General features: G+C 36.9%; 1 protein-coding gene across 1 annotated transcript; it reads left to right on the top strand.

Annotated features, from left to right (window-relative positions):
- Window positions 1–1,673: 1,673 nt before the first annotated feature.
- LOC134578556 (embryonic protein UVS.2-like) lies at window positions 1,674–11,002 on the top strand. Its single transcript, XM_063437531.1, has 13 exons — window positions 1,674–1,742; window positions 2,060–2,087; window positions 3,282–3,353; window positions 4,476–4,616; window positions 5,194–5,311; window positions 6,290–6,468; window positions 6,888–6,969; window positions 7,450–7,577; window positions 7,900–8,015; window positions 8,127–8,352; window positions 9,544–9,662; window positions 10,160–10,382; window positions 10,913–11,002. Exons 1-13 carry the CDS (start codon window positions 1,674–1,676, stop codon window positions 10,924–10,926), a joined length of 1,515 nt encoding a protein of 504 aa, XP_063293601.1. The 3' UTR covers window positions 10,927–11,002.
- Window positions 11,003–14,335: the final 3,333 nt, after the last annotated feature.

Genomic DNA, 14,335 nt, shown 5'->3' with positions numbered 1-14,335 from the left:
TGAAATTTGTAATGGAGACCCCTTTAACATCGTACAGTGTCTAATGAACGTTTTACATATACACAGCGCTAATCACTAATGGTAGAATTGTCAGGAATTCGAAGTGAATTGAAAAAAAAACATAAAATTTAAGGCAAAAATATTTCCTCCAAATCAGCTTAGTTTCCAATTTTGCCACTTTCGCCCTAAATTCTCAATTCAGTGTTTGGTTAGGCGACCTTTGGCACTCCAGATGTTGTGGACTACACATAACCTGATGCTCCGCCAGCATTATGGGTGTAAGAGTATTATGGGAGATGTAGTTCAAAACATACGGTGCACCAAAGGTTGCCTATCTCTGTTTTAGCAAAGAACACAGTTTATGTTGTGATATATTCTTATTGGCAATTATATAGCGCCAACGTATGCTGCAGCGCTTTCCAATAAAGGGGGAAATAGCAATACATGACACAAATACAAAATCTTACAAGAAATATAGGTTGATGAGATCCATAAGAGTTGAAGAATTGGTCACTGAGGTCATTTTAATATTAAAAATAACGGTCTCCAAGTAAATATCATCAATGTAGCGTGTGTCTGTATCAAAAAAATGTAATAAGAAAAATTGTAAAGGTTATTATTTGGTAAATCTCTCGTATTGACTGTGTTGGAGTTTCATTGAAATTTAAATGCGATCAAAACATATCAGAAAGAATGGTGACTTTACCTTTAATAAAGTCCTTAGCTTACACAAGCTTCCAGAACCTGCGGAACTTCCGATGTGGCAGTTCAAAAATAATATTTTTATATATCACTTTTGCTATATAACCGTTGATTTTATTAAATTTACATTTATTGTTTCCCGTTTTTTCTAACAATATTAAAACCACATCACAGGTTAAAGTCAAATTATAGAGCTTGATGCAAATGTTCATAACGTTTATGAACTCATAACCTAAATCTAGATTAATGCCTCATTGTATCAAACTTTTAGCCCTGTTTAGGGTTTGTAACAAAACTCACAAACTATGCAGAGCAAAGACATTTTGAGTACGCAATTATTTCATGACAAATGGTATCTGCGCACTTTCCACATAGCAATCGCATCAAACAATGCATAACAGCACTACATTGGCACAGTGAGCAAAAGTCATGCATTTTTCATGCAAAAGTCATGGACAAACAAAAAGCACAAATTCTGAGCTTTTACAACTGATTTTAAATGGTCCTGTCATTGTTTTGTTGTGAATCACAATGTTATTAATACAATATTTATGAAACATTACTGTCACAGTTCTAATAATATATAATGTAATAAATATATAATATATATTGCCAAAGGCAGACAATGATCAAATACAGACCCTTGTAATTAGTATAACTGATTATTTGTCTGGGTGCAGGGTTTACCTGAAAATTGCAATTTGTTCTGGTTTTATGAATTGAATGAACGGGTGTCACTATGTAATCGTTGCTATTCCAAAATACACTGTAGCAGTACTGATAATAAAAAAAAATTGTCACCTGTTTTTAACATGCCCCTGGCGCTTTGTCACCTTCATCCTGGAAGCTGATTGGCTGGTACATTTTCAGAGAGGAGTATATAAGGGTCAACCTTTCCTGCAAACTACACAGCTTCACAGCCAGAGCATAGAGGAATTATAAGGACACTTAATATCAGATAAACCATCATTATGGCCTTCAGAATCTCCCTCATTCTCATGGCCTACCTGTTACAATGTTCCAACGGAGTTCCTCTTCAGGTATTTACATTTAATTGTGATTTTTCTACAGGCATCAGTATTTTTTATTTCCATGTATTATTTTTTTATTAAAAATTCGGACTATTGCAAAATACAGATGAATATTAATTGTTATTTTTTGCTGATTTCTAATATTTGTATACAATATGATAAAAAAGACAGAGATGTGGCTAGACGGATACATCGCAATGTTTTTACATCTTTGTCTGTATGTGTGTACATATATCTTGTTCTTTCTACCTATCTATAGGTGTATGTTTTATATACTTACAATCTCTCGTAATTATTTTTTATGTACCGTATCTGTCTATTTTCAGATTAATTTTGGAGACCTCATCAAAGAAGGTATGTATTTTATAAACAGTTTTTTTTTTTTGTTTTTTTTTTGCTATATATCCCTATCGGAGATATTATACAATTTATTGTTGTTCTGCCAATTAGCTCACAATTAAGATAGACCATGTTGTATTAACAGAAGAATAGTTCTACTAAGTACTAACTTACTAAGTGTGTTGTATAAAGGCATGGACTATAGTTCGTTATTTCATTCGTTTTTGAAGTACAAATGCCATATTGACCCAATCGTATATCTTCTAGCATGTAAGCTCATTGTGCAGGGCCCTTAAACCCTTCTGTTCCTGTGCGTCCAACTTACAATTACATTACAATTCCGTGTCTGTTAGACCACCCATAGTACAGCGCTATGGAATTTGTTGGCTCTTTATAAATAATAATAATAATAATAATATTAATAAATAAAGTTCTAGAGAAGTTCTAGAGAAGCATATCTGTAGGGTCTGCCAGTTATTTAAGAATGGTCCGGGGATAGAAATGTAAAACCATCATCAATAAAACCAATGGAACGTTCCTGCGGATTGATTTAAAATAGCAAACAGAATCTAATTTATTATACTCAGTCCAACTAGATACAAACTCCTGGTGGGAATTCCTGTTTATCATTTAGATCCAGCTGAAGTGGTAGAGGTTAACACAGTAAAGGAGTGTAAGCATGCGTGGGATAGGCATAAGGCTATCCTAACTATAAGATAAGGCCAGGGACTAATGAAAGTATTTAGAACATTGGGCAGACTAGATGGGCCGAATGGTTCTTATCTGCCGTCACATTCTATGTTTCTATGTTTCTATGTTTCTAGTCCATTCACTTTGAACAGGTAAAATAAATCTTGCAGATAAGGAGGTGATTCTGCTTTTTTAATAAATTAATTTATTATATTATATGAACTATATGTGTGTATATGTAAGTTTTTCTCCTGGTCGGTAAATCCAGCCCTGTACATCTTACGGTAACACAGAACCTTTATAAAAAAACGAAAACAAAACATATTTTAACTAAAACAGGAATTGCACAGGATTGCGGAGGGAATTGCCAAATTAGAAAAATTGTTGAGTAGGAGATTTTCCTATTTAATTTCGGTTATTTTAGTTTAAATAATTCTGCTACAATTCCCAGTTTAACATACCTCACTGTAATCCTTACTGTGTGTAAAACCCTATTTAATACATTATTATCTCTTCCAGCAGACATTCCCAAAGAGGACCCAACACCAGAGCCTTTGGATGTTTTTAGTGTCATTGAATCTTCCAACAACGGTATAACGTTTATTTAGGTTAAACGTGGATATATGGCCCTTTTTTCTTTTTATGTAAAATATACATTGGTAACACAATTAAACCTGTTAAAGGAACACTATAGTCACCTAAATGACTTTAGCTAAATAAAGCAGTTTTAGTGTATAGATCATTCCCCTGCAATTTCACTGCTCAATTCACTGTCATTTAGGAGTTAAATCACTTTGTTTCTGTTTATGCAGCCCTAGCCACACCTCCCCTGGCTATGATTGACAGAGCCTGCATGAAAAAAAAAACTGGTTTCACTTTCAAACAGATGTAATTTACCTTAAATAATTGTATCTCGATCTCTAAATTGAACTTTAATCACATACAGGAGGCTCTTGCAAGGTCTAGCAAGCTATTAATATAGCAGGGGATAAGAAAATCTTAATTAAACAGAACTTGCAATAAAGAAAGCCTAAATAGGGCTCTCTTTACAGGAAGTGTTTATGGAAGGCTGTGCAAGTCACATGCAGGGAGGTGTGACTAGGATTCATAAACAAAGGGATTTAACTCCTAAATGGCAGAGGATTGAGCAGTGAGCCTGCAGGGGCATGTTCTATACACCAAAACTGCTTCATTAAGCTAAAGTTGTTCAGGTGACTATAGTGTCCTTTTAAACACAGGATGTTCTTTTCATCAAGTCTGGCAGTGTCCACTAGAGGAACTTCCTGCATTTACACGGAGTTTGACTCTGTGAAACAATAGATGTCAGTTGTACGAGGACATCCAGCGTGCTTAATACCCCATAGAAAAGCACTGAGTGAATGCTTTCCTATGGGGAAGACCTGCATGAGCATTAGGTTCCCCCTATTGGCTGACGTCAACAGAGGGAGAGCCCAATCAAGCTCCCAGGGGCATCAGGTAAGTGATTATAGGGCTAATTAACCTTTTCCTGCAGTTTCTACAAAACTGTAATATTTGACATTGCAGGGTTAGAAATACAGGGCCACTGCACCCAGACCACGTTTATTTCCATAACATTGAAAGAATGAGTGAAAGGGCAGACATGATGCCTAGATAAATAGACAGACTAACTTTGCACTCTTTGTTTGTAGTTTGAGAAAACTCATTAATCTATTATTGTATCTCGGCATCCAGGAAGTGAAAGACCTATTATTGAAGGCGACATAGCTGTGAAAATTGGCCGCAGCGCTATAAAATGCGACAATGATACGTGCCGGTGGAATAAGGACAGAAACGGAGCAGTCAACGTCCCATTCGTAATCTCTGCTGACTTCAGTAAGTACCGTAATAACTATATAATAAGGAAATACCTTATATTTTCATTTTTTAAAATTTTTGTCTCAATCCACAAGCATATGATATTCAGATGATCTCATGTAGCAACACAATACTCAGAGGAATACATAACATAACATACCATACCATAGAAGAGCCCAGCGCAATCAGCAAGTGGACTGAGGGTTTTGCATTGTAAAAGTCAGGACATAATAGAGTAGACAGCAGATTACGTGCACGTAATAATAATAAAGATAACATACAAAACAAAATAACAGAATGATAGAATCAATAACATTAGAAAAGGGGAAAAAACAATGTCCTTTTCTTCCTCCATTTTTAATTATCTCATTCCAAAAGCCAAATTAGAGTATTGTAGAGTAATGTTGCAGTGACAGTCAGCAGTCTTACCTTCTGCTAATTATAGCGAATCGAAATTTGAATGGAAAAATAAAAGTAACAACATACCAGCGATGATATGGGTAGAAAACTGGAGTTAGAAAATGATTCCAGATCAGCTACTTTAGAATATGTATCATTATTATTATATTTTAACATCTCCTGATTCCCACCTCAGGTGCCCAAGAGTTGGATGTTATTACTACCGCTATGCAAGATTTTGACACACTGACCTGTGTGCGTTTTGTCCCCCGCTCCTCGGAAGCTGATTACTTGATGATTATTCCTGACTCGGGGTATGTGGTCATATTAATGCGTTGGGGTATATTTACTAAACATTAGGTTGCAAAATATAGACCAAAAGAATAGTTACACCTAGCTATGTGCGCCATGTTTCAATGCAGGGGGTGTGGTTTCACCTCTGTTCTATGATGGTGTGCAGTGGGTGTGATTTTAGCTAAGTGTGTGTTATATGATTGAATGCAGGGGGTGTGGTTTCAGCTGAGGGGGTGTGGTTTCAGCCAGCTGTGTGTTCTATGATGGAATGCAGGGGGTGTGGCTTCAGCTGAGGGTGTGTGGTTTCAGCCAGCTCTGTGTTCTATGATGGAATGCAGGGTGTGTGGCTTCAGCCAGCTGTGTGTTCTATGATGGAATGCAGGGGGTGTGGTTTCAGCCAGCTGTGTGTTATATGATGGAATGCAGGGTGTGTGGTTACGGAATGTAGGGGGTGTGGTTCAGCTAGCTCTGTGTTCTATGATGGAATGCAGGGGGTGTGGTTACAGCTAGCTGTGTGTTCTATGATGGAATGCAGGGGGTGTGGTTACAGCTAGCTGTGTGTTCTATGATGGAATGCAGGGGGTGTGGTTACAGCTAGCTGTGTGTTCTATGATGGAATGCAGGGGGTGTGGTTACAGCTAGCTGTGTGTTCTATGATGGAATACAGGGGGGAGTGGTTACGGCTAGCTGTGTGTTATATGATGGAATGCAGGGGGTGTGGTTTCAGCTGAGGGGGTGTGGTTTTAGCTAGCTGTGTGTTATATAATTGAATGCAGGGGGTGTGGTTTCAGCTAGCTTTGTGTTCTATAATGGAATGCAGGGTAAGTGGTTACACCTAGCTGTGTGTTCTATAATGGAATGCAGGGTGTGTGGTTACATCTAGCTGTGTGTTCTATGATGGAATGCAGGGGGGAGTGGTTTAACAAATGTCGCCAGTTATGGACCAGTGGAATATTGTGCTTACAGTCCATCCGTATAATCGAACCTCTTGTTTGCAGATGTTGGTCCTATGTTGGTAAAATGGGCGGACCCCAGGAGGTATCACTTTCAAAGGACAGCTGTATAACCAAGGGGATAGCCCAGCATGAGCTGAACCATGCCTTGGGATTCTTCCACGAGCACAGCAGGAGCGACCGCGATAACTACATTCACATAAATAAAAACAATATCATTGTCGGTAAGCAGACCAAGTAGGAAAGAAATCACATTTAACCTTTATTAAAGGGACACTGTAGTCACCAAAACAACTTTATCTTCATGAAGCAGTGTTGGTGTATAGATCATCCCCTGCAGCCTCACTGCTCAATTCAATTCTTAAGGATAGAAAATGTATATACGTTTACTTGTGACAGGCGGTCAATGATACACTGCTATCCCTTCCCTGCTGGTGCTCATTAGCCAAGCAGAGGAGGACTGACAGTCTTTAACCATTCAAACACCATGCAGCCAAAAATGAGCTGTGTCTGTGAGCAGTGATGGCTAGCCTCTATTGCACACATTTCTAAAGTACATTATTCATGATTCTCAATAAACCTTCCTTATATACCGGAGATCAGTGCGTCATGAACTTAACAAGATGTTATTTCAATTTTCTAGGACTGGCTGACAACTTTGACAAGTATAATACCAATAATCTGGGCCTAGAATACGATTATTCTTCTGTTATGCACTATGGAAGGTAAGACGAGTGGCTCATTATGTTGTTGTTAATATGTAGGGGAAGGATGACGATAGGTCAAACTCCGGTAACCCAGAGCAATTACTTTACTCTCACAAGATGCGTTAATAAACAGTGAGTTCATTTACATTTTTGAATTATAATTTTTAATGTATGTGTAAAAGCACCAATATTTAGTGAATAAAGTTATTAGTCAAATGTGAATTTTTTTTGGAACAGAAAATGTTAAAATATTAAATTTTAATTCAGCGCTTATGGTACAAGTTGCCACAAAGAAATTTCAATTTTTCAGTTTGAAGGGATTTCAATTTGTAACGTTGTCCACATCTGTAAAGTAGTCCTGGTTTGTAAAGTAGTCACCTTTTGGGGTCTTCTTTTAGGCTGATAATGGACAGAACGGAAAGATGTTAATGTGAAAACAAGCATTCGTGTTTAAGACACATTCCATTTAACATTGGAGAACTTCTATTCTTTATCTAGGTTTGCCTTCTCCATATCTCAGAATTTAGCCACCATTGTCCCGAAGCCAAACTCAAGTGTAGCCATTGGTCAGCGATACGGACTCAGTAACTTGGATATTTCCAAAATAAACAAGCTGTACACGTGTGGTAAGTAACGAAGCGATCACTAAACATCTGTCAAGTCCAAAACAACTCAGTGACCTAAAGGAAATGTCTGACTTTAAGTACTGAGCAATTACTTTCCATCATAACTGATACCTTATTAATTGCCCTAAAATGGACACTTTCGGATCGGTTAAGTTCTGCTACAAAGTTGCAATGCTGCTAAAGCTGCATGGCATGCATAAAATAAATCCATAAACAGATTATATGGAATACATTTTTTCTCCCAGACATACAAACCGTCCCGTGCTCCGCACCCAATAGAACTAAGAACGCTCTTTTTCATTATTATTTATTTCCGTTTTAGATGCCTGCAGCACCTTATTGCCTGACTCTACAGGATCATTTGTTTCTGCTAACTACCCCAACAACTACCCCAATAATGCCAAATGTTTCTGGCTTATTCGAGTGCCTTCAGATCAGGTAACTAATAATGAACAGATCTTCGGAACAGTCAGAACATCTTGTCTAATGGATGGAGTAAAATCGAAAAGTATCATTCTATTCATTGCTAAGCTGTGTTCTCTCTCCCAGGTGTTCTTGCAGTTTAGTGCCTTCGATGTGCAGGGATCCCCTAGCTGCTCCTCTGATTACTTAAAGGTCTACGATGGAGCCAATACATCGTCACCGGTACTACTGGACAGAGCATGCGGCACAGGACAGGTCCCCTCTTTGGTATCTTCAGGGAATCTGATGCTTCTTGAATTTGCCAGCGATTCCAGCATAACAGCTACAGGTTTCAAGGGCTCATATAGCACTGGTAAGAATATAGTACAGTTTATTTGTGTTTTAAACATATGTTATTCACTAAACAAGTTAATCACTAAAATGAAAATTCAGGAGAATTGTCAAGGCCACTGCAAACGTAGACCAAAATGCCAATCTAAAGAAAATAGTCAAAATGGCAATTTTGTTTTCAATTTTGCTTTTTTGAGTAAAATATTTCCAATTTACTCGTTATTTGACACATAACTCCCAGCTTAGTAAATAACCCCTAAAATGTATATTATGTATTATGTATGAATTGACGTATTCCTAACGCTATAGTGCTCCTTTAAGAAAACCAAGTGAAAAGAATTGGGGCACAGATCTTACACAACTGCTAGGTTTAAAGGACACCCTGACTTAACTAATCTCACTAACTCCTTAACCCCTTAAGGACACATGACGTGTGTGACACGTCATGATTCCCTTTTATTCCAGAGGTTTGGTCCTTAAGGGGTTAAAGGATCACTATATCCACCCAGACCACTTCAGCTTAATGAAATGGTCTGGGTGCCAGGTCCAGCTAAGACATTTCTTCTATAAACATAGCAGTTTCAGAGTTCCAGTTCCAGCCTCTAGGGGCTGTCTCGTTGACAGTCGCTAGAGGCGCTTCCGCGCTTCTCACTGTGATTTTCACAGTGAGAAGATGCCAGCATCCATAGGAAAGCATTGAGAATGCTTTCCTATGGACTGGCTGAATGCGCGCACGGCTCTTGCCGCGCATGCGCATTCAGCCGATGACGACGAGAAGGAGAGGAGGAGGAGAGTCCCCCGCTCGGCGCTGGAGAAAGAGGTACATTTAACCCCTTCCACCCCCTAGAGCCCGGCGGGAGGGGGGCCCTGAGGGTGGGGGCACCCTCAGGGCACTATAGTGCAAGGAAAATGAGTATGTTTTCCGGGCACTATAGTGGTCCTTTAACCATAAAACAATTCTAATTTACCCTCGAGGTTCTTAGACTACTGATTTTAAATTCTGCTCTTTTACCTTTTGACTCCATTCTATACTTCAGATTGTAAGCTCACAAATCACTTTACAATGTATTTGTTGCACTAATTTACCATTGCCTGAGAAATATGTATAGATGTGAATACACACACACACATATAATATTGTAAAATAATATCTAATGGCGAGTTATGTGTATGTATGCACCAAAACCAATAAGTATCTTTACTTTCTCCCCAGTAAAATGTGGATCCACGCTTACCAGCTACTCTGGGGTCTTCTCCTCTCCAAATTACCCATCCAGTTACCCTGCTTTAGCACAATGTACCTGGGTGATCATTGCTCCAGTGGGATTTAAGGTAAATAAGAAGATTAATTCTCAGTATGTACTTTTTCCGTGTGATCTTTACAGCCCCCACTTCTTGATGGTAAGATAAATCATGGAAATATACTTTTAAACACATGCTGTTTGTAGCAATGACCATACTCTGTACCTACCTTCCTCGAAAATGGAAATTACAGACAATAAGCACCATCAATGTATTGGATAAAATCAAGCACACGTTACCAGGATATGATGGAACAGTCAGTAATTCAAATGTCCAATATTTAATAATTTCAAAACTTTTAATTTAAGGTTAATTAAGAAAAACCACTTACCTCCTGCTATTACTCTTTAAATGGAATTAATGAATAAAGCCACTAATTATCCTTGAGGTTTGGTTTTGAGAAAAAACGCTCTAAATCATCTAAGTTTCTTTTACATGTTTTAAATAGTATGAAAGTAAGTGTATCATGAAGTTCCACCTACGTAATATTCCTGCAATGTAACTGGATTTCTAATGTCGTTCTCTAGGTGTCTTTGAATATGACATATTTTTATTTGGAGATTCAGCGTTCCTGCTCTAATGACTATTTGGTTTTCTATGATGGACCCACACCAACATCTCCACAGATTGGCAAATACTGTAGTATGGCCAAAGTCCCCACCATAACATCCACCAAAAATTATCTCGTCATTCAGTTCGTCAGTGATGAGTCTGTACAGACTAGAGGATTCCTGGCCAAATACGCATTTGGTAAGTTGTGGTAGAACAATATCAGAATCAAAAAATTATTTCTAGCCCTTGGTAGGGGAGGATGTTCTGCATAGGAACATGGAAAGGAAGGTATGGGCTATATTTATTTGACATATAATTCAACATTAATATGTTATTATAGATGTAGTAAAGAACATGGAATTACATTTTATATATATTTAATTGTCTTAAAACGATGCTTAGTGATGTTTTGTTGCTTTATAAATGCAGTAGCAAGTGGTTCTGTTGTGTAGAATTCTGGAGTCTCCTGTAATATCGGACCAACTGTTGGATTGTTTCTGCATAAAAACCAAATACGATAATAATAAAAAATAAAAAATAAAAAATGCACATAAAGCATTTCAACAAGCTAAAGTGATTTAGAGATTCGTAGTATCTGTTTAAGAAATTTACCCAGTATTATTATTATAGTCTCTTGTTATATCCATATGGTCCATCTTTTTTGCAATGCAACTTACTGTTTCTTCATTGAGTGACTCAGAACATTTTTTATATATTTTCTTTTACAGTGCCGCAGAATTAAAACAGTCCCCAGCTACAGATGAACTCATGGTCATTTCAACTTATTACGGTTACACACATATTGCCAATACTGTGATCATGGAAACATTAACACAATCAAAGATGATATTGTATTTAGAATTTTGCATTATATTTATTTTAATAAACAACTGTTTTGTTGTGTTTAGGGAATCTGCTTGTTTCAGTGGGTATACTTCATTCCATTCTCTTCCCGTGTGTTGTCTGTGGGTTTCCCCCCCCCCCCCTAAGGTGACTTTATAGAAAGTGTTAGTTTAAGATGTTTTGGTGAATCTCTGACACTCCATTTGTTAGACAGGTATAGGAAAGTAGTGTGCAATGCTACATTATGGGGTGGAATATTGATAATACAATTATTTTTATTTTATTTGTAAATCTCTTTTTATTGTAATAGTGTAGAGAGAAAGAAGAGAAATAGTTGTAGGCACGCAGGCCTCAATATAAACATATATGTGGCGGAACCCGCCTCGCCACTGGGTATTGGAGAGGCCTGGCTGCCCGCCTCCTGCCTGCTGACTATAGCCCCTGGTAAAGTTGTCCTTTTGAATGCAATATTTGGGCATGTTGTATTTTATATTGCTGCTGCTGGCCCTTTAAGAATCATCCGTGGACATATTGGGACTTTTGGGAATAATGTCCCTTTAAGACTGTGTAGCACATTTAAAGGGGTAACCCTATGTTTAGGGGTACATCCAGAAACCCAGGGAATTTGTGTCTGGAATAATGGGATTATGTGTCACACTAAGAGGAGGAGATGTGTGGGAGGTAACTGGTACATTATTGGCTGTGGTACTAATTGTTGTGGATCCCTCCCTTGCATGGGAGAATGTCTTAAAAGGAGGTTGTGTGAATAAATCTTCAGTTCTTCTTCACCCTCAATTTGAAGTGTTGTCTCTTATTGGGGGAATCTGCTACAAGGGATTGCTATGCTCTGCATATTCCCTTGCTGTAATCACTACTAAGCTCTTGTAAGAGCTTGTTCCTGCTTCACTATCTTGGAGGAGAGGTTTACCCCCTGGAGCCTTGTCGTAGGTCCAGGGTGGGCAGGAGACGGCGAGACCCCAACCAAGCTGCGGTGGTTCGTGGGGTCTGCGGTGCTTATGGTGTCTGGTGGAGTGCTTGTAGCCCTCGGGAAGGACTAGGAGCATCCATCAACGGAGGTACTCAGTCGGGGTGCCCGTCGATCCGTTACAATATATGTAAACAAGACACACAGATACATCTTGTACAAGCCCATAGGCAGTGTCAACGTTTGCATTGCTTTCCAAAACCACGTTATAATGGCATGTATTATTGTACCATGAGATGCAGAGCATTCTCCAGTAGTAAACTCTGTCTGTGCCTTCCTCCTCCTTCCCGTTCAAGCATTATAAATGATATTACAATTATTAACACATCTATTAATGCCGTTACCTGGAAGGAACCGTATGTAGCTTCTATTATTCATTTTATTTCCTTTAGTCAACATTTTAGAGCATCATAATAGTGAGGTTCTAATGTTGTTGCAAAGAAAACAGAACAACCAATATTACCATTCACCAATATTACCATTAGCCAATATTACCTTTAGCCAATATTACCCATAGCCAATGTTACCCATAGCCAATATTACCATTCACCAATATTACCATTAGCCAATATTACCCATAGCCAATATTACCATTAGCCAATATTACAATTAGCCAATATTACAATTAACCAATATTACCATTAGCCAATATTACCCTTAGCCAATATTACCATTATCCAATATTACCATTAGCCAATATTACCATTAACCAATATTACCCTTAGCCAATATTACCATTATCCAATATTACCATTAACCAATATTATCATTCACCAATATTACCATTAGCCAATATTACCCATAGCCAATATTACCATTCACCAATATTACAATTAGCCAATATTACCCATTAGCCAATATTACCATTCACCAATATTACCATTAGCCAATATTACCCATAGCCAATATTACCATTAGCCAATATTACAATTAGCCAATATTACAATTAACCAATATTACCATTAGCCAATATTACCATTAACCAATATTACCCTTAGCCAATATTACCATTATCCAATATTACCATTAACCAATATTATCATTAGCCAAAATTACCATTCACCAATATTACCCTTAACCATTATTACCCTTAACCATTATTACCATTACCAATATTATCATTAGCCAATATTATCATTAGCCAATATTACCATTAACCAATATTACCATTAACCAATATTACCATTAACCAATATTATCATTAGTCAATATTATCATTAGCCAAAATTACTATTAACCAATATTACCATTAGCCATTATTATCATTAGCCAAAATTACCATTCACCAATATACCCTTAGCCAATATTACCCTTAGCCAATATTACCCTTAACCATTATTACCATTAACCAATATTATCATTAGCCAATATTACCATTAGCCAATATTACCATTAACCAATATTACCATTAGCCATTATTATCATTAGCCAAAATTACCATTCACCAATATACCCTTAGCCAATATTACCCTTAGCCAATATTACCCTTAACCATTATTACCATTAACCAATATTATCATTAGCCAATATTACCATTAGCCAATATTACCATTAACCAATATTATCATTAGCCAAAATTACCATTCACCAATATTACCCTTAGCCAATATTACCATTATCCAATATTACCATTAACCAATATTACCATTAACCATTATTACCATTAACCAACATTACCATTAACCAATATTATCATTAGCCAATATTACCATTAACCAATATTATCATTAGCCAATATTACCATTAACCAATATTACCATTAACCATTATTACCATTAACCAATATTACCATTAGCCAATATTACCATTAACCAATATTACCATTAACCATTATTACCATTAACCAACATTACCATTAACCAATATTATCATTAGCCAATATTACCATTAACCAATATTACCATTAACCATTATTACCATTAACCAATATTACCATTAACCAATATTACCATTAGCCAATATTACCCTTAACCATTATTACCCTTAACCAATATTATCATTAGCCAAAATTACCATTAACCATTATTACCATTAACCAATATTACCATTAACCAATATTACCATTAGCCAATATTACCCTTAACCATTATTACCATTAACCAATATTATCATTAGCCAAAATTACCAATCACCATTATTACCATTAACCATTATTACCATTAAACATTATTACCATTAGCCAATATTACCATTAACCAATATTACCATTAACCATTATTACCATTAACCAACATTACCATTAACCAATATTATCATTAGCCAATATTACCATTAACCAATATTACCATTAACCAATATTACCATTAACCATTATTACCATTAA

The sequence above is a fragment of the Pelobates fuscus genome, chromosome 12 (assembly GCF_036172605.1).
Source record: "Pelobates fuscus isolate aPelFus1 chromosome 12, aPelFus1.pri, whole genome shotgun sequence".
Classification (NCBI taxonomy): Eukaryota; Metazoa; Chordata; class Amphibia; order Anura; family Pelobatidae; genus Pelobates; species Pelobates fuscus.
This window is presented reverse-complemented; position numbering and strand designations above follow the sequence as displayed.